This window comes from Rhinoderma darwinii, chromosome 8, assembly GCF_050947455.1.
Source record: "Rhinoderma darwinii isolate aRhiDar2 chromosome 8, aRhiDar2.hap1, whole genome shotgun sequence".
NCBI lineage: Eukaryota > Metazoa > Chordata > Amphibia > Anura > Rhinodermatidae > Rhinoderma > Rhinoderma darwinii.
The window spans coordinates 12,081,606-12,107,446 of NC_134694.1; the positions used below are offsets into that span (position 1 = coordinate 12,081,606).

At 41.7% G+C, this 25,841-nt stretch overlaps 1 protein-coding gene across 3 annotated transcripts in view; it reads right to left on the minus strand.

Annotated features, from left to right (window-relative positions):
* The window catches only part of CAMSAP1 (calmodulin regulated spectrin associated protein 1), a 51,321-nt gene that overhangs the window by 2,297 nt on the left and 23,183 nt on the right, over nt 1-25,841 (minus strand). For 2 of the 3 annotated variants that reach the window (XM_075835099.1, XM_075835098.1), the window contains exons 6-18: nt 17,352-17,384; nt 14,704-14,845; nt 11,199-11,338; nt 11,015-11,111; nt 9,776-9,944; nt 9,030-9,121; nt 8,284-8,368; nt 4,266-6,600; nt 3,371-3,507; nt 2,200-2,414; nt 1,815-1,917; nt 1,270-1,385; nt 42-160 (exon numbers count right to left, since the gene is read on the minus strand). In XM_075835099.1, coding sequence (XP_075691214.1) covers nt 42-160; nt 1,270-1,385; nt 1,815-1,917; nt 2,200-2,414; nt 3,371-3,507; nt 4,266-6,600; nt 8,284-8,368; nt 9,030-9,121; nt 9,776-9,944; nt 11,015-11,111; nt 11,199-11,338; nt 14,704-14,845; nt 17,352-17,384 — 3,783 coding nt within the window. The remainder of the gene's footprint in view (nt 1-41; nt 161-1,269; nt 1,386-1,814; nt 1,918-2,199; nt 2,415-3,370; nt 3,508-4,265; nt 6,601-8,283; nt 8,369-9,029; nt 9,122-9,775; nt 9,945-11,014; nt 11,112-11,198; nt 11,339-14,703; nt 14,846-17,351; nt 17,385-25,841) is intronic. The other variant, XM_075835100.1, reaches the window with a different exon arrangement.

A 25,841-nucleotide genomic window follows, 5' to 3' on the forward strand; every position in this document is an offset into this window, starting at 1 on the left:
AATCATTCTACAAAACGGACGTTAAATTCGACCCCACTTACATCCAAGGTTGAGTTCTTCAGTGATTCGTTCACTTTCCCAGCGAGGCAGCAGTGTGCTATAGCATTGTGTATTATTGGTTTATTTGACTTGCTGCTAGGCTCTTTATAAAGTTTTGGACCTAAAGAAAAAAAAAAAAAAGAAGTTGTCAACAATAACATTACAATTTCAGAGTACAGGACCTTCACTGTGATATTTACAGTTTTACAGCCAATGTGGATCATGAAATATACAATCTCTTCAACATTTCCATATGCCCAGGAATATTTACAGACATTACTGTAGAATCCCATAATTTATAGTGTGATATAAACACTTATTATTATAAATCACGAAATTTTTATTGAAAATTTTTTACAATCTTTTCAAACAGTATAAAACACTTATTATTATAAGAAGCAAGAGGCAGGGAGCGGTGCGCGCACAGGCAGGGAGCGGTGCGCGCACAGGCAGGGAGCGGTGCGCGCACAGGCAGGGAGCGGTGCGCGCACAGGCAGGGAGCGGTGCGCGCACAGGCAGGGAGCGGTGCGCGCACAGGCAGGGAGCGGTGCGCGCACAGGCAGGGAGAGTGCGCGCACAGGCAGGGAGCGTGCGTGCAAATAGGCAGGGCTTTATCCTGTACATTCTACACTGTTTGTAGCTATAGTGGAGTCCAGAAGTTTTTGGGCAGTGACACAATTGTTATTATTATTTATCATGCCTCTGTATACACCACCACAATAAATTTGAAACAAAAGAATTAAAAAAAGTGTAGACATTCAGCTTTAATTCAAGGGGTTTAACAAAAATATTGCATCAACCACTTAGGAATTACAGCCAACTAAATTGGATGATTGCAGAATTATTTCCTTGGTAAAGAACCAACCCTGAAACGCATAGTCTTCGCACCTAAAATAAAATATTTTATAAAAACTATTTCCACAGACTCTTCTCCAGGAATACTCCACTAGAAGCTGGCTCATGATTGAGAATCCAGGTAGGAGGGACCTGGTTGCAGCTACACAACCCAAAAATTAAGAACAAGGTCCTATCGCGAGCAATAATGCAATATTTTTGTTAAGCCTCTAGAATTAAAGCTGTTGATTGATTTGTTTCAAGTCCATTTTGGTGGAGTGTTGAGGCGCAATGATGAAAATATTCGGTCATTGTCCAAAAGCTTCTGGACCCGACATCAGAAAATGAGGACCTGCAATAACATTAATAAAATAATAGGTTTAGCTCTTAATGAACCTGAATACTCTGCCACTGATGCAACAGAAGATGCGGTAGATGCATTCTCCCAATCCCGCTCGGCGGTCCTGCTTTGGTGCCTGCTTGCCACAGACAGCGTTTCCATGGAGTTCGCCCTGTCATGGAAAGAAAAAAACAAGTTACTTACAATGGTAAGATTGTAGATAATTATTTATTTTTTTAACATTTTTTTTTCTTCATCATATTAATAATACAGCAAGATAGGAAGCATTCGCACAAAGCGTAAACAGAAAAGAATACAATACAGTATTATGTATACAATGTTCCAATACACAATGTACAGTAAACCTACGACACAGCAGGGTATAAGGATATAATAGAAACAGAGTACTTGGATATCATAAAACATATACATATCATAACAAGATAATCATCAATTATAAAGATGTAGGCACCACGGCGACCAGAACACATCCCACTCAAAATTGTAATTCAATAGGACACATACCCTATAGAACCAATACATTTTTAAGTGCACAAAATAAAACGATATCTCCCCAGTGAAATATCTGCAACGTGTATACCTGTGTGAAGGTGTCCCACCAGAATGGATACTTTCAGCCTCTGTAGTTGCACCAGATGCCAAAGAGAGACTGGAACCAGACTGTGCACTGCTCAAGTTATCCGCTGCACAGACAAACACATGATCATCAAATTGTTATACGGAGACGCAAGTTTCCATGAAAACATCCATCTCCAGAATCTACATTGAGGAATTGTATACACTTTTTGGTAGATAGAGCTTTCCTTCAGCCGTATTGACTGTAGGAGCAGGTTTCCTCCCATTAAAAACAAGCAACGTCTACATATATATTACTAAAACCAGGAAGAGAGCCCAGAAGATGGAAGGACTAAAATATTTCCCAAATATTTTTTTCTGGGCAGAGATTTGCTTTAAAGAAAACGTACGTGTAGAGGAATATTTCATTCCCGAGTCACTGTAGGATTCCTCTCTGTGTACAGACTTCGGCCGAGTTTTCTTAGGCTTGGTCTTGGGTTTGGGTCTTCCTAATCCTTGCTCATCTAAGATTTGTTGTTGCTTCCTTCGGAGATATTCTTGTTTGATGAGTTCCCTTCTTGCCTTTTCTTCATCTTTCCGTACACGATCTTCCTCTGCTTTGCGACTAAAGTGAAAACAAGGCTTGCTTTTACCTTAAATTATGCAGAATTTCCACTTTAGTCAATAAATTTGTCGGACAGAAAAGTTTGTATTTACTGCCTTAAAGAAAACCTCCAGCATTAAAGCCACTATAAAACATTTGTTTTAAATTTTTACTGGTGAAATGAAATTGTTCCTTTATATAATGTTATTCTCAGAAACTCCGCTTAAAGGGGTTGTCCGGGATTTATTGACTTTTGTGTTAATGCTTGTAATTTCTAAATGTAAATATATTTGTAATATACTGGCCGCTTTGTTGATCTTGAATGCTTTGCCGGGTATAAGACACGTCACTTGTGACGTACCGTGTAGGGCCTGTTTTGCTTCACAGCCCGTAACGCGCAGGCGCTGTCACTGCTGTTCTCGCGGTCCCTGCTGTTCTCGAGATAACAGCAGTAGCTGCGCATGCGCGTTACAACAGAGCAAGCTGATATACACCACGTCACAAGTGACGTGTCGTATACCCGGAAAATAATTCAAGATCAAGAAAGCGGCAGAGCCAGAGCAGAGAGTGACGTCACCCGTCAAGTTCCCCACGGCAGGATCTGGAAACGGGGCAACTTCGGAAAATGTAAGCATATTACAAATGTATTTACATTTATAAATTGCAAGCATTAACACAAAGTCATTAAGTCTCGGACAAGCCCTTTAAGTATTCCGATGTTATACTGCACTTGGCTGGTAGATCCATTAGCACATTTGAGGATGTTTTATGACAGACTGTGTTCGATTACCAGGTATAGTATTGCAGGTCAACCACTGGCAATCGGAAATTCACCAACATTTTTGTAGTTATTAGACCACTCATGTGACTACAGAAGTGGATATTCGCCTGACTGAAATCTACAACATCTTGTCAAATACTTAAAAAAACATTTTACGATTTATTGGAGCCCAATGGCATGTTATGATCTGGCTTACCGAGCTTCATCTCTCTTTGACTCAACCTCTGTTTCTAGGTGCTGCTTCCTGAGCCGAGCTTCTTCTGCTTTCCTCTGCTGTTTTAAGAGAAAGGCTGCCCGCTTCTTAGCCAGCTCATCCTCTGCTTTCTGATCATCCTGGAAGAGTTTAAATCAGAAAGTTATTATATAAAATCTACATGAAGATCCTTCCCTACAACTCAATATTAAAATACTAAGAATTCAGGTTCATTTCTAGAAGGCGATTTGTGTTACAAGCATCATGGCCGGGGTATGTTTAAAGTCTAGGTGTGAACTAAGGGAGCGAATATAAAAAAAAAGTCCACAGAATAAAACAATATAAATAAAATGTATCAAAAGTTATTGCCCCTGATCCAACCAGTGTCTAGATATTTTCAACTGATAGGACGCTGGTCGTTAAAGGGGTGTACATTGCAAGATATTGAGGGGACTGGAAGGAGGGACAGTGAGAGAATTTAAACAAACAGGTTTTTGGGGTTATTTAAAAGACAGGGTGCAGGCAAGGAATTTGCTAAAAACAACAAAATAAGTAATATTCACCTGGCAAATCCCCCGCCAACCCTCCGCTGGGCTTCGCCAGTTGGTTTACTAATACAAGAAAGGTTGACATCCCATTCCATCCATGTGACAGCTGAAGCCAAACACTGGCATCAGTAATGACGAGGCCAGTGATTAGCAGCAGCGTTCAAATAGATGGGACACTTCCCGTAAAAGTAAACAGACAGGTGGAGACCACCGAAGGAGTGGCATGGAACGGCAGGGAATTTACCAGGTGAGCAATACTTCAAACGGGACCCTGGTGCAGATGTGAACGAAGCCTTACTGAGATGAAATTAACGGACATGTTGTCCTGAAATGGATGGGGCGCTACTTGCCTTAAAGAAAAACCCCACACCAGATTTCTGATCTTCACTTATTACATCCGTGGAGTCTTCAGAATGCTCCGCTGTATCCTCTACTGAAAGATCCTGATGTACAGAGAGATCAACCTCGATCAGGCTACTTTTGTTTTTAAGCCGCTCATCCATCGGATCGTTTTCTTTGCCGGATGTCTCTGAAGATCCCACGCAAGCCACACGTAGGCCGTTCACAGGGTCTCTGTGCATTTGTTCCGAAATAATATTTGCATCTTTGGAGGTCGATAGAACAAATGTCCTCTGGTTATTCTCCTCATGCAGCCGGAAATTACAAGTGGATATATCATTTACTTGCTCTGCACCATTCTCTATTACAGTATCAGATGGGGCACAAGGCGACTTCAGAGGTGGAACAGATCTTAAATGGGGTAAGGTTTCTATACTGTGGGTGGGTGTTATTACACGTGATGTTTTTTCCTTGGTGGTTTTATGTTCAGTTGTCCTTAACCTGGAGTTACGACCCTGACCAAATCTCTTACGAGGTGCTGTCCCAGTTCCTGTTGGGGACAGAGGCTCCATAAACTGAACAGGTGGTTTCAACTTCAGGTCTTGAGCGCTAGTTTTAAGGTCTGGTAGTACAGAGCCGGGTGCCTTCATGAGCAGCTCCTGCTGCTGGGAAATTTTTAGTATCGCCTGTTGTAGTGTACTGATAGTTTCATTTAGCTTTTCAATGGAAAGGTTACACTCGCTAACATCTACCTCGGATTCTGCATCATCAGGAGTAACATCTGCGATTATGTTGCAAACATCTCCGTCTAAATCCGGCTCCTTGGGTTTCTGTTCTAAGACTTCCTGAACTTTAGGTTCTTTGTAAACTTTGCTTCCCATGTCAGTTTTCTCAAAGTGCATTTCTGCCCTAGAGGTGACGGCTTCAGTCTCCTCTAGATTCTGCTTAGTGTAATCCCTAGGGAAATGTTCTGGCTTCAAAGGATGAGGAGACCCGTCAGATTTTCCTTTTTTTACGACATGCAAGAAAGCGGCTTTGCCGAGTTTTAAGCGCTGCCTTGCAGACAGTGACTCCATTTTCTTCTTCTGAGTCTCGATAGCCCTCCGCTTCTCTTCCAGCTGCATATGAAGCTGGACTAGTTCAGAAGCGAGGACATTTACATGGTCCTTGTTCTGCCTTCCTGGACTCTGCTCTCTCCGTTGTTTCCAGGTGGTCAGCGGAGGGGGGCAGCACTCTGAACCATCTGGTGTAGTCTTTTGGGAGCTGCTTGTACTTGATTTTGTTTCATAACTATTCAGTCTTTGAAACTTTCTCTCTGCAAAGCTGGTCATTCGAATACTCCCGCTAGCCATGGAGACACTGCTGATCTGGGATATTGTACTCAAACATGGACTAGAGCGCCCACTGGCATCGTCTTTGTCGTCATTCTCCTTTACTTTCATATCCTCCTGTAATTTGGCAGACTCTTCTTCACCTATGTATTTACACACTGGGCGGCAAGGGGGCAAGTCGGGTTCACAATCCTCTAGATCCAGATTGTCAGAATCAGAGTCATTCCTTAATACTGTCCAAGTGCTTTCTGGATCTTGCTCTTGATCTTCTAAGAGATGTGCAGATGTTTCCTCCTCAACAGTTTCAGCTTTAGCATCATGAAGGAAAAACCCACCACTGAGCTGCTCTGAGGGTTCAACACTGCTGGTCGCAAGTGGTCTAAATGTACCGTCACCATTTTCCAAGGACAGATGTACAGGATCTAATCTAGGAGGATCTGTGGTGGGATTTTCTGAACTGCAGACCGGGGTAAACGTTCTGTTCAGATCCCGTCCAGTGTGATTAGTGGTTATTTTCCTTCGTGGAAAAGACTGAGACGCCTCGTTCTGACGCCTGGAAACAAAACCTCTCTGCTTGAGTTCACCATACTCCTCTCTTTTTGGAACAGTTTGTTTTTCTTTTGCTGGTTTGAGAACAGCGGGCATTAAAGGCTCCAGGAAGAAACTCTCTGGCTTGCCATCTGCAGATATTCGTCCTGGAGACCTTGCTGTGCCAGGTTGACTGGAGGCCCGAGAAGAGATGCTCTGCAGTTCAAGGTCTCCATGATTTGAGCTTTCATCCACTCTTATAAACGCAACAAGCTCCTCTTCATCATCTTCTATATCTACATTTCCCAGCAGACTTCTTGTAGTGACATGTGCAGAAGAATTAGTGGGTTGATGCTTGGGAGTTGCATTTATGATATTGGAAGCCAGACTGTCCTTACTTATTGACCGAGCAAGACTAATGCTATCACCAGAAGTTGCATCAACATCATCACCACAGTGCAGGGCAAAGGGAGGCTGGGAGAGAGGCCTGTATAGAGAGAGAACCCCAATAATCAATTATAACAAAAGATTTATCTTTTTTGTTAGATTTCTTTTCTGTAGATCGGTTAATAGAATAGATTTAGAGTTTCTGAAAGGAATTGGGAGTCAGTCCTTTTACTGTAGACCTGATCCACCAATACAGAAGAGCCAACTCCAAATTCCTCAAACTTGCTCTTAGTATCCGCCAACATAAATGGCAGTCTAGAGAAAGGAAATTTAATGTTCTATAAATAGATTTAAAAAACAGTCTATAGACAGCTATTGGTGAACTGCGAGAAATCGGATTTCAAAGGGAACCCACTAGAAACTTCTGACAGCTCAGTGATATGTCAGAAGTTTGATGGGGGCCTGATTCTTGAGATCCCGATCGATCGCTAGAAGAAAAAAGGGACAGAAGTGCTCAGGCGGAGTGAAATGCCTTTCATCATTGCTTGCCGGATTCTGGGAGAATCGAGTAAAGCGGTATAAGAGCTCATAAAACGACTATGGCCCGAACACTGCTCACCCTGCCTCTCCCAGGATCAGCTGAGCACTTTCACCCCGGCCTTCCAGCAATCAGTGGGGGTCTCAAAACAGACCCCACTCCAATTAAAACTTTTCTTATGGCACGAAAAAATGTCCGAAATTTGTTTGACCGATAAGGAAACTAAAATATATTCAAAAAGTTTGACTTTATAAAGAAATTACATTGAAAATAACTTTAATGGGTTGCCAGAGGCTAAGAAATGACACTGGCTGCAGAATATGTTTTAACCCCTTTAAGACCAGGCCAATTTGAGTTTATTTTTTCCTCCCCGCCTTCCAAAAGCCTTAACTTTTTTATTTCGACACGGCCGTATGAGGGCTTGTTTTTTGCGGGACAAGTTGTAGTTTTTCATGGCACCATTTTATTTATTGCACCGCAAAATTTACTGGGAAGCTGAAAAGAAATTATTTGTGAGGTGAAATGGGCAAAAAAATAGCGATGTCGCCATTTTTGGGGGAGGTTTTGTTTTTACGGCATCCATCAGGCGATAAAAACTACATACATATTCACCCTTTTCTACAGGTTTATACGATTACGGCGATATTACATTTATATGGTGTTTTAAGTTTTACCACTTTTAAAAAAAAATTAACTATTTGCTAAAAAAAATAAAAATAATGTTTTGTGTCGCCATATTCGGAGAGACATAACGTTTTTATTTTTCCATCAATATAGCGGTGTGAGGGCTTAAATTTTGCGGGGCGAGCTGTAGTTTTCACTGATACCATTTTGGGCTATATGCAAATTTTTTATCACTTTTTACTCCCATTTTTTTTTTTTTTTTTTTTTAGAGCTAAGGTGACCAAAAACCAGCAATTTGCAGGAGATATATATATATATATATATATATATATATATATATTTTTTTTTATTTTTTTTTTTTTACGGTGTTCACTGAGCGGTTTAAACAACGCTATATGGTGATAGTTCGGACTTTTACGGGCTTGGTGATATCAGTTACGGAGTATAAAGATGGCAGACTTGGGGGCCTTCATTAGGCCAAATTTTTTAAAGTCTCGAACAACCTCTTTAAAAAAATAAAAGAATAGAAATTCATATTGACGCAAGGCTAAAAAAGAAAAAAACAAACCACTACAAAGATGCAGGTTTAGGGCCTAAATACATCACAGCAGAGATACTAACCTTGGCTTCCTCTCTGCCCAAGCCATCACAGATGATCGAGGTGGGGCATCAGACTTTGTCAAGGAATTTGAGCGATCTCTGTGACCTAAGGTAAAAAAATAAAAATGAGGAGAATGTTTCACCATCAATATCGCATCAATAACACAATTTGCACAAAAAAAGGTTCTCAAGTTCCATAAAATGATCAAGAAAGATCATTCTGATAAGTTGCCCAAGAAGATACTGTAGACAGCGGAGATTATTATTATTATTTTTTATTTTTAGGAATCACATCTTGTATTTGTTCACCCTGCACATGAGCAACCAAAAGATGGTCATCACTGCCTGGAAACGATTACACAGGTAGGGATGCAAATGTACATAGGGAACGGCAAAATACGGAAGATAAAATCTAAGTTGACGTGTGTTTTGTGGTTTTGTTTGCCCATGTAGCGCTCCTAGTTTAAAATTTTGAAATTCTGACTAATTAAAAAATTATTACGTACACGGCACTCACTATATGAAGCAGTCAAGAGGAGAAATATCTGACTAGGCCAGACTCTTACAGACCTGTGATTTTGCGAACGTCATGTATAAAGCGGTTAGTACATATCCGGCAGACGGGGGTGGTTATGTTGTTTCTTTTATCTTTTTTTTGTATTAGAAAACAAATTCATTGTGGATTGTAGAACTCAATAAAATTGGTCTGAATTAAAGACAAACGATTAAGTATAAAAAAAACCAATGTGCAGTAAGTGTATACTTACTAGGACTTTCATCGGACTGTACAGTCTTCTGTTGCTTTTGCCTTAAGGGCAGCAGAGGATGGGACGGGCTGAAGGCAGTGCTTCCTTTCCCACTAAATAATGAGTAAGAAAATGTTAATAATGGCTCTAATGTAGTAGTGAAGAATATATACACAGCACAAGCACTGATCATAAGAGGACAGATCAAATTAAATATCATTAATCCAGAACAGATCTTCAATAAAAAAAATAACCTCGGCTTTCTGAATTATCCTTAACTAGAAGTAAACATATTTGTACTCACCTGCTTATCTCTAGTATAATAAGAAGCCCACGCATTGTCACCTTAAAAACCCAAGTACTATAGTAAGATGGAAGTTGAGCAACTAGAAGGGGTTAAAGTGGCTGTCCCATTAGGACAATTCCTTCATATGCTCTATGACGGCATATAAACTTCATAGAGGGAATGCTCTTGCTAAGGTCCACCCTCTGTAGGTCCAAGTACAACTATTTATTACATTGGAAAAGGCGACATTTAATTCCACATTTCTCCTGTAGTGGCCGCTGTGCAGCCGTTCACAGCTCGCCTCAAATTTAATAGCCGACGACCAGCAGGGCCTTAGGAGTGGTACAGATGGGTCAACACCTTTTTTAGGCAGGGTTCTCACATCGCGGTTTAAATGCTTTTTTTTGTACGACAATATAAGAACCCAGCCTTTACAACATAAATAAACTGGTTGTTTTTAGCAATTAATACAAACACTGACTTCTCCACTTCTTCAGGTTGCAATAAATTTCTGCTGCTGGAGTCAGACACGCTGGGAGCCAATGAATGGGAATCTGAGGTACCCGCGGGACTCGCCAAAAAACTTCGCTTCGTTGCATTGGAAATTGGAACCTGCGGTCGACTGTTTTTATGCGGCAAAACTGCTTTTGCTGTGTAGATTTAAAAAAAAAACTTTTACAAAGCATGGAAGGAAAATGATAATTGTCAAACATCCTATGAATTGTTAGATATATAATTTTACCCAATGATTAATATTATTTAAAAAGCTAAATTTATATTTAAAGTGATTTTAAAGATTATGGTAAAAAAGCTGTAGCTAAACTTTTGACAAACTTCTGACAAGTCATAGTGACATGTCAGAAGTTTGGATTGTTGGGGGTAGGGGCACAGAGACCCCCACTAATCACTAAAACGAAGCAGCTGAAGGTCTCGTGTGAACGCTCAGCCGCTTCGTGTCTGTTCGGCTTTTTCCGGAAATAAATGTATCTGTGTACAGACTCAATAGAAAGTCTATGAGCCCATACTCCGATACATCGGCTTTCCAGAAAAAGCCAAACGGACACGAAGCGGCTCATCGCTCACACAAGAACTTCAGCTGCTTCGTTCTAGCGATTGGTGGGGGTCTCAGTACTCGGTTCCCCCCAATCCAAACTTCTGACATGACATGTCATAGTGACATAAGTTTGTCAAACGTTTAGCTACACTTTAACCAATGCATAATAAAAAAAAGTTCTGTAAGACTCGGCACACACTCACATCATCAGTTAGGACGGATCGTTATAGAATTTATCAGTCATGTTTGGACTAGGGTATCCGTTTATTTTGCTGGATAAAATACGGCAGCATGCTACACTATTCGGAACAAAAAAAAATAAAAATAATGGAGATGTGAACAGAGCCTGACTTTCTAATATACATTGCGGTTCAATTCCTCCCTATTCTAAATTATCTGCTTGATGTCCGTGTTTGGAAACATGTTTACACATATGAAAAAAATCATACGGCAAAACCTCAGGCACTTTTACAGCAAATTGCTGCAGTTTTTGGCCGTGGGCTTCTCCTACAGGTGAAGCCCATGTTATCATTGTATTTCACCTGTGAAAACCGCATTGCAAAATTTGCGGGAAAACCACTACGTGTACAGGCACCCTATATCTCTCTCACTTTGTACAGTCATGCAGCGGTGTCTGTTAGACATGACAAATCAGCTCAGACCTACCTTCCTTAGTCTCTTGTGTATCTCTCGGCTGTACAAAGTCAGGCTTCACATTTTCAAACCACCAGAAAAGCTCGGCGATAAAAACCATAACATTTGGCTGAAGAAACAAACAAAAGCAATTACACCAAAATATATTTTGCCATTTGCAATTGGTTTGTATTTTACCTTCGCACGAGCATCCTACCTTCAGAACTAATGAGGCGTACAGCATGTCCTCAAGGGTCAAATAAAAACACTTATTGAGATATTCACTGGAGAACTCCTTCAGAAGCTGGATATTGTACAGGCTGTCAGCGATGGATGGCACTTCTTTTAAACAGATGTCTGTGGGAGAGAGAACAGCCATATCAGAGGACTGAAGAACACAGATTTAACCCTACACGGAAACTTATTTCCAAGTCTATAGCTGGCCATACGTATTAGACAGCCATCAATGAGCGAACCATCGGGATAAAGGATTGGGTATATGGTTAGGACTTGACTCCCTCCATGACATACATATGCTCTAACAGGGCATAAGGAAAGGGATTGTCTTCATGAGACAGTCCCTTTAAATTTTGCAACAGAGGCCAGAATAACAAATAAAATTTAAAAAAACAACATACCCACCAACAGCAGATAGCCCATTTGTTTTTCTACATTGCACAATTTGAAAAAAGCTAAACAATAAATGAAAACCTGGCGTAAAAAGGCTGAATTTTACAATTGCTGACAATCCCTCGAATGTAATTCACAGGTGAAGCTTTACTTTAAAGGCAGTGGTCTCCAACGTGGGACTGCCAAGACATGCTGGGAGTTGTAGTCTTCCCAACAGCTGGAGGGCCACAGGTTGGAAAACAATGGTTTAAACTGGACTGGTAATTAGTTGATATATGAGAAGATCCAAGAGGTGTCACATTTATAATCAGCACCAGCAATTATAGGAGCCTGTAATAAACAAAACTCCAGTAATAAAAGGGAATAAAGTCGTATTGCTAAACATAACGGAGACCGGTATTAAAAATTATTGTCAGTGTGCGGTTTAGAAAATGAATTCTCTAGGTTCAGACAAAGATGGATCAGAAAAAGTGAAGCCGTTTATCACCCCTCACGGATCTAACTAATTGTATTTGAGCAAGAAAAAAAAAAAAGCTGAAAATCTCTTTAAAAAATATCTGTCACTGCAAACCCAAAACTGAATCTACACAGCCTGGAGGTAAGAACAGTTCCTTCTCTCTCAATCGTCTATGCCACCAAGGCAGGGACCTCGCAAGAAAGGAGGAGACCGTGAAGCATTAATGATCAGATGTCCGCACAGGGTGAGGGGTCTTATGACGTTCCCCAAAACGGTCAGGGCGTCTGCGGAGTAAATATCTAGATCTCAACTATAATAGTGTATTATACACCGATATTGTGATTTATCTCAAATGTATCTTCTGACATACAATAGAGCAGCGTCAGTAGATCATTTAATGTGCCTCGTCAGATTTCCAAAACTGTAAAATACCCAAACCACTTTAGCACCAATCAAGATTTTCTTTAAAGGGGTATTCTCATTTTAGACATTTATGGTATATCCACAATATGCGCCATAAATGTTTAATAGATGAGGGTTTCACCTCTGGGACCCGCACCCATCTTGGGAACGGTGCTCCCCAACCCGTCTGGTGTTTTTTAACTTGAGTCCCTATTTTATGGGTGTGATGGAAACAGCGTAGCACAGCAAGCTCAACTGTTTTCCCCAATCTCGGCCACCTCTCCACTGTGTGTCCGTCGGGATGCGCCCATTCTAAGCACCAGTGTTGATTTGACTATCCAGTTCCTTAAAATCTTATGTCATTGGAGCTCATGGACTGCATGAGACAGTACAGGACAGTATTCCCACGGGGAGTCAGAGGCACCTAGCGTCATACATAACTATGACTGTAGGAGCCCGGCTCCCTGAACGGTGTTCGGTCCAGGGAATGCAGCCGACATACGGTCCGTATATCACGGACCAAATACAAATATGTGAATGAGGCCTAAAAGAGGTGTTTTAAGGGGGTACTGGGTGTTACTTATAGAGCTCCTGTGAGAAGAGCTTCATATAGGGACACAGCCAATCGAAATCCATAACTTAAATCCACTGACTAAAGGAATTTTTCCCACAATTAACACCTACCCACAGGATCACGGTCTACGGGGCTGACGGAGACTGCAGAGTACGGTGCTCGGCTGTTTCTGTCATTCCCATAAACTTCGAATGGAGCGGCAACAGGCATGTGTAACGGTGACTTCTTTCAAAATCCTCCTCACTGCATGATCGCTGAGATCAGTGGGGGTCCCAGTGGTGGGGGCCCAGCAATCATACATTTATCACCTACAAGCCAATTGTGGGAAACTTCTTTAACCATTTTTTTTTACATTAAGATTACACTACATGAGGCTATACACCTTATGCAACGTCTTCATCAGGGTTTCACAACCTGTGGCATGCGAGGGCACACGCGGCCCGCAATACAGTTCTGTGCGGCCCCCCAACCATAGAGCAAACATGCTTGTCTGTGTTACCGATAGTTCAAGAAGAAAAGCCTGCCGCATCCTCCTGACGCAAATAACGGAGCTCCATTATTAGATGGCAGCTACGTTATCTCTTCCATCCACTGCTCATAGAGGAGTGCAGGTCTTGGAAAGATACCTGTGGGCGCCATTTGTTGATTCACTCACAGGTATCTTCCGTGTCGGATAGAAGAGGAGTGGCGAGCAGTTGGTAATACTGGGTGGGAGGGTGCAATGTGTGGCTGGCACTAATAGGTGCCTTGCACTGTTACGGGAGAACTATATGGCTATATGGAGTTCTATTTTAAGCAATTTAAACTACCAATCCAGGCAAAACTGTTACGGTGTTATGCCTAGTGCAGGTTTGAGAGGGTGTTGCATGACTGGTATTCTCTCTCTGGTGTTCTTTGATTCCCTCTGTGTCATGCACCACCCCCTCAGACACTGCACCAGATATAATGCATGTTTACACAGGCCGATCTGTTAAAAGTGCATTCACATCTGAGACGTTTATGGCATATTCCCTCCAGAGAGAAGGAAAGGAGTTTGAGAGGTGGCCGCGCATGAATTCTGCTCTCTGCATTGTAGTTTATGGGATTTGCAAACTGTTTCTATATTTCCCCTATAGGTGGGAGTCCCGAAAGTGGAACTGTCGACATGACGTAAATGTTCCAGATAAAGATACCACTTTATGTTTTATTGCAGCCCTAAGGAGCAATACAATCTGACAATACAGCCCTCAGACAAGGTTGTTCACCCCTGGTTTACAGGGGACGTTACTTCTGGATTTTGCGGTGGATTCGAAACCCGCAGAATGCACAGTTTTGAAAATCCCATCCACGTGTATTTTACGGTTATCGCCACAGATTTTCAGTGCGGAATCTTAAGCAAATCAAAAGTTATGGGGGGGGGGGGAAGAATAAAGACCGGTAACAATAAAATTATATTACGGTGACTCACATCTGACCTTAATGTTTTCCCATGAGGGAAACCGTTATGGGCAATTTGTGATGATCACAAGAATTCTAACTGTCAAAATATTCGTGATTGTGGTGAGGCTCCACCGGCCCCCATAGCGATGCTTTAAAGGGCATGAGTAAAAACAGACAGAACAGGTGAGCTCCATATCCCTCAACAATTTTACGTGTTGTTCCTCCAAGTACACTGCATACCATCCAGCTTCATGTGTTCTGGGCAGTAGAAGTGTATAGCCGTCAGCAGGGCGGCGCCATCGCTAATATCTTTCATTAGGTCTTCAAGCAATGGGAAGTAAGGAAGCTGTCTATTTGATGGGTGATCACGACGGTACCGTACCTAAAATGACAAAATGTCAAGCGTTACCACACACGTTCAATAAAATTGATTTTATTTTTATTGTACCACAATCAAGTGAATAAAAAAATAAAATAAACACTTTATAAGTTAAACATCTAAAACTAAAAGTACAGAAGCGGGTGGACTGCGTTGCTAGTGATGGGAAAGTATCAAATATCCACACTGTAAGAACGCTACAGTAATAACCCACACTATGAACACAACAGGCAGGAGGAAACCGATCACTATACAAGATCTCACTCGAGAGAAGTCACATGACACAGAAATATCTTGTGGGCGTGGCTAAATTGATTTTTTTTCCCCAATGATCTTTATTTAAATAAAAGTAATACAGCATTTTACAGCATCACACTTTTAAGCAGTCTCTCAATGTAGGCCCAATGTGATGACCGGTTATAAAAGGCTGAAAGTAAGAAGTCTCATTAATAAATGTAAAGAACGGGCTGCGCAGGTAGAGCAGCACCAATGTCTTTAGAGAACATCTCTCATTCATCTAATTGTTCGGCCAGCACTTATTTTTCACTATCCCCCAATTGCAGATCCTACTGTAGGGATCACGATCAGATGACACACCACTCACGTCTCGAATATCAGGGGCCCGTGGGCTTCCAGTATACCTATTATCACAATATCCTCACTCAACCTAACACCTTCTCGAGATGAAGTGCCCTGATGGTCAGCAGATCGCCGCAGGTCCCGCTTCTCTAACCCTCAGTGATCAGTACTGTAGTATTACATGGTGCCCATTGCAATGAATGAGTGACCAAGTGATACATGGTAGAGGGAAATCTACCAGCAGGAGTTGCCAATTCTAGGAACTTTTGGCTTTGACCCTCCCCCTCTATGACGTTTTTGTGCCTTAACAGAACATAAAAGAGTAGTTGACCAGGCGGGTTGACCTCTTTATACTTTCCATTACATTTTATAATTCAATAAAGATCAATGGTAAAAAAAAATAATTATATATATATATATTTAGTATAGAATTTTTTTTTAACAATCCCACAAAATACTTCTATTAAGGATTCCTATTCATTCCGCTAACAATATGTGCGAGTTTAACATCAACAAATGCAGGGAAAAGAACAGGCAAAGTAAAAAAATCTGCCATATGTCACCCCATATCATGAGTGAGGCCCCATGCACACGAACGTAAAAACGCCCGTAATTACGGGCCCATAGACTTCTATTGGCCACGGGTACCTCCCCGTATGCTTACGGGAAGGTGCCCGTGCCGTTGGAAAATATAGAACATGTCCTATTTCAGGCCGTAATAACGGCACGGGCAGGCCCATAGAAGTCTATGGGGCTCCCGTAATTACGGGTGACTACGTGTTCGCACCGGTAATTACGGGAGCGTTGATAGGCGACATTAGGGGATAGTCACTGTCCAGGGTGCTGAAAGAGTTAAACGATCGGCAGTAACTGTTTCAGCACCCTGGACAGTGACTACCGATCACAATATAGATCATCCTGTAAAAAAAAAAAAATGGATACATACTTACCCAGAACTCCCTGCTTCTTCCTCCAGTCCGGCCTCCGGGGATGACGTTTCAGCCCATGTGACCGCTGCAGCCAATCACAGGCCAATTACAGGCTGCAGCAGTCACATGGACTGCCGCGTCATCCAGGGAGGTCGGGCTGGATGTGAAGAGAGGGACGCGTCACCAAGACAACGGCCGGGCAAGTATGAATTTCTTTTACTACGGAAGGGGCTGCCGATTAGTGCAGTGCAATTTTGCAGCTTAAACGTGCCCGTAAATACTGGTGCAATACGGGTCGAATACGTGTGACCAAGGACCCGTATTTACGCCAGTATTTACGGGAGGAAAAAAAAACACGTTTGTGTGCATGAGGCCTCAGTAAGCTGGCGTAGACAGTAGAACAAGATACCGAAAATGTCCATCCCGGGAAAACATTTTCAGGGTTAAAGAGGTTTTAGATGACACGTGGTAAGAGCGATATTATAGTGAACACCATCTTAGCCACAAAGAATAAAAAAAGCGGAGCCGAGCTCCCACAAGTCACATCTGCTAGTTATGGAAAGGTTATATATACCATACCACTCGTGCATACTCCGCGGGTTCCTGCATGCAATGCGCTAGTGCATGCATTAGATCAGGCTTACAGACACAGATGGAACAGAAAGAACAAAACGGTTAATGCACAAACAATGGTTAGATGTGAAATCAGTCACAGAGCAAGACAGACGGACAAAAGCACAGAGCCGTGGGCAACGCCAGGGTAGTTTCTCATCCTCGTGTGGATATTACGTACACATTCAGCTAGGATAACAAAATGCCAGTAAGGTCTGGCTGTTTTGGTGTAAATTTGGTGGGGGGGGGGGGCTGCTTTGTCATTCTGTTTCCTGCTACTTGGCGGCAGACGTGGAGAGAGCATGGAGAAGCTGACTGGAGTTACGCTACAATGAGAGAGTGTGCCATGGTTGGATGGATGAGTATTTACAGAGAGGGACTTAACTTACAGGTACTAACTTCCAATACCATTTTGAAGGAGACTTTTTGGGAAACAAGGAAGACAAGTTAGGCAGGAAAGTTTTGCAGTTTAAAAAAAAAAAAATATTAAAAAAAGTTGCAAAATACATATAAAGATTCAGTTTTAACCCCTGTACCCCACTTTAGCTCAATCAGTGTAGGGCACAAAATATTACTTTGAGCAGAATATCATTGATATACCACTATGAAGGCAAGTCTGCTTTCATCTGTCTCTATTGTAATCTGCAGTAAGTGATCAATTCCCCTGCAGCGCCACCACAGGGAAAAATGAAGTATTACACATTCCTCATTGAAATGAATGGTCTATCCATGTAATGTGCGGACATACTGGGTCCTCCAGAGTGGGAGACTATCTGTAGTCAATATTGCTAATAAAAAGGAAGGGGCCCCCCCCCTCTACTAACCCAGAAATGGGTTTTCTAATCCCTTAAGCAATACAGATCATGAGCGTTAATGGAAGGCAGGACAGGCAGCTATGCTTTCTTCTCTGCTCATTATTCCTTGTACTATGTATAGTTTCAGTATCTAGCCTTCATGCCTCCAATGCTAAATTCTGAATGGAACAGCGGCAGATTAAGACACCGATGCGAACATACCCTCATAAATCAGTGTGTGCATTAAGTCAAATTAGCAGAGTTAATTAAAAAAAAAAAACAAACAGGCGCAAAAACCCAGATTAGTATATTTTAAGTTCAGTTTGGTTAACAGGATAGAACTGCTGGAGAGCGCAGCAAATAATGCCGCTGTTATAACATGCAACTGTTCAATGTCCCGCTACATACAACCAGATAAAAGGATTGCTATATTTCTATACTGGGCAGACGTGATGAGGTAAATGGTATCCATCTAAATCTATTGTAAAAACACCATAAAATATAATACAAAGAAGCCTTGGTGTGATGACACATGCAGCTCCCATCAGATATTTCTATTCAGGAAGTGCCCCCCATATGTAGAGACATGACTGTTTAATAACTTGGGCACATCCTGAGAGAGGGAACCAGGATTTGCTCTCTCGTACCCATGACACCCACGCAATGATCAGGTTGGGGTGTACAATTGCTAGAAAAGTATGTGAACCCTTTGGTATAACCTGGATTTCTCCATTGATTACGAATAAAATATTGTCTGATTGTTGTGATCTAAGTCACAATTATAGACAAGCAGAATCGGACTAAACTATTAATACATAAACCGTTGCACTGTTCATGTCTTTTATGGAGCACATTGAGTAAACATCCACAGTGCAGGGAGAAAGTGTGAACCCTTGATTTGAATTACCTGTAGTCCCCCCCCCCCCCCCCCAAGAGGTGTACACAGAGCTCATAGGGCCCCATAGCGAAAACTAAGAATGGGCCTCACCTCCACAGAGAGCTTACTAATGCCTGTTGCACATGACTGGCTGCCACTTGGGCCGTTTTTCACAGCATCCGAGTGGCCCCCGATAGTTTTAACGGACCCATTCACTTTAGCGGGTGAATCAGGCCCATGAAAACGGACCAGACTCCCTGATCCGTGGAAAGATAGAACATGTCTTAGCTTTCCAAAGATCACATACAGGAATCGGCTGGCGCACACCGACGTGGGCATTTAGCATAATACTTAAAGGGGTTGGCCACTGTATAGAACAAAAAATTATAAATCACAAATGGCAATCTTCAACCAATATGCAACTGTATAAGTGCAAAGAAGTGTACAATCAAAAATGACCGACTTGTATATGGATTAAATAATATCAAAGATAGTATATACATAAGAACCTACAAAAGAACAGATGCAGAGCCGTGCTTATATCAATTGTTACATAGTTAGTAGTACGGCTGAAAAAAGACACATGTCCATCAAGTTCAACCAAGGGAAGGGAAAAGGAAGGAAAAATTTCTACACATAGGAGCTAATATTTTTTTGTTCTAGGAAATTATCTAACCCTTTTTTAAAGCCATCTACTGTCCCTGCTGTGACCAGCTCCTGCGGTAGGCTATTCCATAAATTCACAGTTCTCACTGTAAAGAAGCCTTGTCGCCTCTGCAGCTTGAACCTTTTTTTCTCCAGACGGAGGGAGTGCCCCCTTGTTTTTTGAGGGGGTTTTACAAGGAACAGGATTTCACCATATTTTTTGTATGTGCCATTAATATATTTATATAAGTTAATCATGTCCCCCCTTAGTCTTCTTTTTTCAAGGCTAAATAGGTTTAATTCTTTCAATCTTTCCTCATAACTTAAATTCTCCATGCCCCTTATTAGCTTCGTTGCTCTTCTTTGTATTTTTTCCAACTCCAGGGCATCCTTTCTATGAACTGGAGCCCAGAACTGAACTGCATATTCTAGATGAGGCCTCACTAATGCTTTGTAAAGTGGCATTATTACATCCCTGTCCCGCGAGTCCATGCCTCTTTTAATACACGACAATATCCTGCTGGCCTTTGAAGCAGCTGATTGACACTGCATGCTGTTATTGAGTTTATGATTTACAAGTACACCCAGATCCTTCTCAACAAGTGAATCCGCCAGTGTAGCGCCCCCTAGGACATATGATGCATGCAGGTTGTTGGTACCAAGATGCATAACTTTACATTTATCTACATTAAACTTCATTTGCCAAGTGGACGCCCAAACACTTAGTTTGTTTAAATCTGCCTGTAATTCATGAACATCTTCCATAGTCTGAACTATATTACATAGCTTGGTGTCATCTGCAAAAATAGAAATAGTGCTATTAATCCCATCCTCTATATCATTAATAAATAAGTTGAATAATAGTGGTCCCAGCACTGAACCCTGGGGTACACCACTTATAACCGGGGACCATTCAGAGAAGGAATCATTGACCACAACCCTCTGGATACGGTCCTTGAGCCAATTCTCAATCCAATTACAAACTATATTTTCTAAACCTATAGTCCTTAATTTACCCATTAGGCGTCTATGGGGGACAGTGTCAAATGCCTTTGCAAAGTCCAAAAACACTAAATCCACAGCGGCCCCTCTGTCTAGACTTCTGCTCACCTCTTCATAAAAACAGATTAGGTTAGTTTGACAACTTCTGTCCTTAGTAAAACCGTGCTGGCTGTCACTTATAATGCTATTTATTGTCACATAATCCTGTATATAGTCCCTCAATAGCCCCTCAAACATTTTCCCCACGATGGATGTTAAGCTTACTGGTCTATAATTACCCGGGGAAGACCTAGAGCCCTTTTTGAAAATAGGCACCACATTTGCCCTGCGCCAGTCCCTTGGCACTATACCAGTCACTAGAGATTCTCTGAATATTATGAAAAGGGGGACAGAAATAACTGAACTAAGCTCTTTAAGAATTCTAGGGTGTAACCCATCTGGTCCCGGAGCCTTGTGCACATTTATTTTATTTAATTTAGCTTGGACCATATCTACATTCATCCAATTCAGTATATCAACTGATATATTAACAGCACTGGCACAGGCTACATCAGCTGCTCTTTCTTCTGTTGTATATACAGAGCTAAAGAACCCATTTAGTAACTCTGCCTTCTCTTGATCCCCTGTGATCAACTCCCCATTACCATTATCTAGGGGTCCTACATGTTCAGACCTTGGCTTTTTTGCATTTATATACTTGAAGAATTTTTTAGGATTTGTTTTACTATCCTTGGCCACCTGCCTTTCATTTTGTATTTTTGCTAATTTTATTACATTTTTACAGATTTTATTAAGCTCTTTATATTTTACAAAGGCTACAGCTGTACCCTCAGATTTGTATTTTTTAAATGCCCTTTTTTTGTCATGTATTGCCCCTTTCACAGAAGGTGTAAGCCATGTGGGGTTTAATTTGAGTCGTTTATACTTATTACCTGTAGGAATAAATTTTGCACTATAATAACTCAAAGTAGATTTGAAAATCTCCCATTTATCATTTGTCCCATTATTTGACATTAGTTCTTCCCAGTCCATATCCTGAATTGCAGCCCTCATCCTGGGGAAATTGGCTTTCTTAAAATTAAATGTTTTTGCCCTCCCAGCCTGCGTTTGTTTTTTACAGTATAGGTAAAATGTAACTATATTATGATCACTGTTACCGAGGTTTTCACGAACATTGACATTCCCAACAAGATCTGCATTATTAGAAATGACCAGATCCAACAGAGCTTCACCTCTAGTCGGGTCTTCCACAAACTGGCCCATAAAATTTTCCTGCAACAGGTTGAGGAAATGTCTCCCCTTTGCAGTTGAAGCCGAACCATGACACCAATTAATATCCCGGAAATTAAAATCTCCCATTATCACTACAGTACCCGCCTGTGCAGCCCGCTCCATCTGTTTATATATCTGACCTTCCATCTCCTCAGTTATATTGGGGGGTCTATAGATTACACCAAAAGTAATTTTTTCAGTGTTTACCTCCCTTTCTAGTTCCACCCACAAGGTTTCAACCTCCTCACAGTCTTCACCCACTATTGTCTCTTTCACACTCGCCTTCATATCACTTCTCACATACAGACATACACCACCACCTTTCCTATTTGTCCTGTCTTTACGAAAAAGTGTAAAACCCTGTAGATTTACAGCCCAGTCATGTGAAGAGTCCAGCCATGTTTCAGCAACACCAACTATATCTATATTTTCTTCCAGTATCAAGGCCTCCAGCTCCCCCATTTTGCTTGCTAGACTTCTGGCATTTGTGAACATACACTTTAACTTGCCTGTCAGTTTTTCACTTTTATTATCAGAAATGTGATTTGACATTAATCGGTCCTTTTTATTTACACTGATGTTTTGTAACGAAAGGATCTCCTTATCTTGTTGTCTAGTCCTCTCCCCACATTCTGTTTCTCCCCCCACCAATATAGTCTGACCCCTCTCTAACCTGGCTACCCCTTTTTTTTCTACATTTACCTCCCTCCTCAGCCCTAGTTTAAATTGTAAACTTTATTGAAACGCAAATCAAAAACATCATTTAAAAACTGGCGGAAACTCCACACATGCAAACAGACAGCAAACAGTGATCCAATAATATAAATACAATAAAGACTACACGGTATATCAGAGCACATGTCCTGGTCAGAAGTGTATAATGTGTGATAAAACCAGTGCATAAGCCCCAGCACAATTATGGGAAAGTGTCCCGCAATAAAAAGAACAGATGTATGTAAACACGATGGAATAAAAAAACAGGCTGGTGCCAAATACCTAAATAAATTATACTGACCCACTATTGACCGGGACTCCTGTGTGCGGAGTCCTGCTAGAAACGTTGCCACGTGCACGGCCCCAGTGCTGCAACACACAGAGGTACAGCGTGGGCCCATAGCAGGTTGGCTCTGTACAACATGGATCGATAATACAGCTGAATGCCTGAGGCAATGGGCTAGAAAAATAATTTATTGCAATATATGATGTTGGATGATCTTAAAGGGGTATTCCGGAACTATAATATTAATGGCCTGTCCTTAGGATAGGCTATAGATAACACATCAGTGGAGGTCTGACTCCCGGCAACCAACCGATCAGCTGACTAAGGGGACACAGGACTCCAGTGAGTGCCACGTCCCCTTTATTGTTTACCAAATACAGCACCGTACATTTAGTAGTGGCTGTGCCTAGTACTATGGCTCAGTCCCATTCAAATAAAACCATGGTACCTTCATGCAGCTGATCACTGGGGGTGCCGGGATTCAGACCCCCCCACTAAACAGATATTGATGGCTTATCCTAAGGATACCTGGAAAACCCCTTTAAATAAGGAATCTATAAAAAGACTCAAGTCACTGTGCCATATTAAAAAGGTGAATCACATTAACATGTAGGTAAATTAGCCCAGACAATGGAACTGGTGGCCTCCCTTCGGATGTATTATTAGGACCCCCTTGTAACCAGTCATTAGCAGGGTGATTTAAAAAAAAAAAAAAAAAAAAAGAGAGTGTTGCAGAGAACATTTTTGGACTTCGCAATCTAAAAAGTGTTACATTAAAACCGACAGAAAAGAGAGAGAATCCAAAAACGAGGACAGTTATTCTAACTAGATATGTGAGGGCACTATCTAAATATTTGTGGTTTAGCTATAGCCTGTCCCTTCGGTCGCCGATAGAGCCAGTAAAGAAGCTCCTCTTGTCAGCCCCATCGTCTTATTGCCAGGGAATTTACAGGTCAGACACAACGCCAACATCTACCAGACTTGCGATACGAACTGGGTCTCCCTGATTGATAGGGCATCCCAGTACAGGCAAACATCCCACTAAAACCAGTGTAGCGGTCCAGCAAGAGCAAATCTTAAAAGCAAGTGACCCACCACATAGTAGACTTTGCAGGATTACATATATGACCCATTTCGGACTCCGTTCATGGTCGTACACCGCTGTGTATTTTTGCTGAACAATTCATAAAACTGCAGGATTCAAGTCCTCTGCCTGCCCCCCCCCCCCCCCTTACATTATCAAAACTTCACCATATGGTGCCCGGAGATGGATTAATATTAGATATTACAAAACGCTTTATAAAAGCTTCCACTGGCTTCTTCTACTGCTGGTTTGCCTAATTTACATAGACTTTTAATAAATTTTCAATACGGAATGAGGTACACTGAATATGAAATTACGATGACATAAGCAAGTACTGGTCCCTTCAGTTGAATATGAAATCACAATAACCAATGACATCATATAGTTCCTTTGAAGGTTCTAAGAACCCATGAAGCTCAGTCTTACGAGACACTTCAAACTAGCGCGACACTTCTGTGTTATCTGCAAGCTTGGCTATACATTTTTTAATTTTACCTCATTGACTCATTTATAATGAGGCCCAGGAAGAGAGTGAGAGAGACAGAGGAGAAAAGGAGAGATAAAGGAAAGAAGAAGAAAGAGTCAGCAGAAAATAATGAGAATTGGATGGAGGACCCAGGAGAAGGATGTGGCAAATATACACAAAGGAAGGAACAGAAAAAGTTAAGCAAAAATAGTTCCCAAACAACAATACCAAAAAAAATTAAAGACAAAGTTGTAAAATCTAAAAGGAAGAAGGAATCCGAGCCGACAGGTGAGCAGCCTGAAGGGAAGTCCGTGAAACAAAACAGAGGGCCTGCTCAATATAAAAGGAAGATAAATGATGAGGACAATATTAAGAGCGGAACTTGAGGAGGAGAAAAGAAAGATCTAGAGCAAGTTCTAGCTCCAGCTTATAAGAAACCCAGAAGAAAAACTGATGGAAAAACACCAGATGTAGAAGAAGAAAAAAAAAAAAAGACTCCAACAAACAGACACGAAAAAAACCTTGGAAAAGAGAAGAAGTTTAAAAAAGGTGAAACCTGTGCTTCAAAAGACAGAAGAAGACATCAACCTGCCCTCCACCAGCCAGAAGTCAGTCCCTGTCCCTTTAACGGTGGACAAGTTTAGATATCAGAGGGCAGCTTCGGCAAAGTGATGCCCTCCGTAAAGAGCAGGTGGCAATTAAGATACTAAAGAAGTCAAAGTTAATAACAAACCAAGACAATATTGCTGAGGAAAGATATGTGCTGGAGCAGGCCAACCAATGCCCCTTCCTGGTCCACGGTTATGGAGCCTTCCACACAAGCCGCCACGTATTCTATGTAATGGATCTGGCCAGCGGTGGAACTCTTTTTGACTACGTTGTGAAGACAACCGAGATGGACATTAGCACCATCAAGTTTTTGGCTGCTGAAATAGTTTGTGGACTTCAATTCCTACATTCGAAGTGGATTGTCCGTGACATAAAACTGAGAAACATCTTACTGAGCCGAGAGGGGCACATGTAGATTACGGATTATGGTCTTTCCCTTCATAACATGTTTGAAGGTATCAAAGTAAGTGGAAGACGCGGGACTGCAGGATTTGAGGCTCCCAGAGATGATCCAGGGCAGACTATACAATTCTGGCGTGGACTGGTTTGCTTTTGGCGTTACATTATATGCGATGCTGACAAAAACCTAACCTTTTGACGGGCAAACCAGAGAAGAGAAACGGAGAGCAGTCATAGAAAACGAACCATCATATATCGGTCTTGGGCAAGCGAGCACAGACATCTTAAAGAAGCTTTTGTGCAAACGGGCTTCCCTGACGCTGGGTGTGAATGACAACATCTGTCTGCACCCATTTTTTTCAACTATTAACTGGGCAGACTTTGAGGCTGGAAAAACAGAGTCCCCAGTAAAAGTGCCCGCAGGTGACCTTAATGACTATCTGACCAAAGACATTCCGGTGTCCTACATTGAAGAATTGAAGTCACATAGTGGAAAAAGACCAAGCCCACTTTACGCACATCTGCTTTGTGAGTCCTGCATGGGCTGCAGATGATACAAACACATTGGACCAGTCTGATGTTATACCTCCAGCTCTAGCCCAGTACATCAGGTAAAGATGTGGCTCTCAACTGCTGCATTCCATCATCCAGCAAAGTAATCATCATACTTTGTTTCACCATCCAGCGACATTTGCATCACGTGGAGTTCCACCCTCCGGCAAAGACCTCGA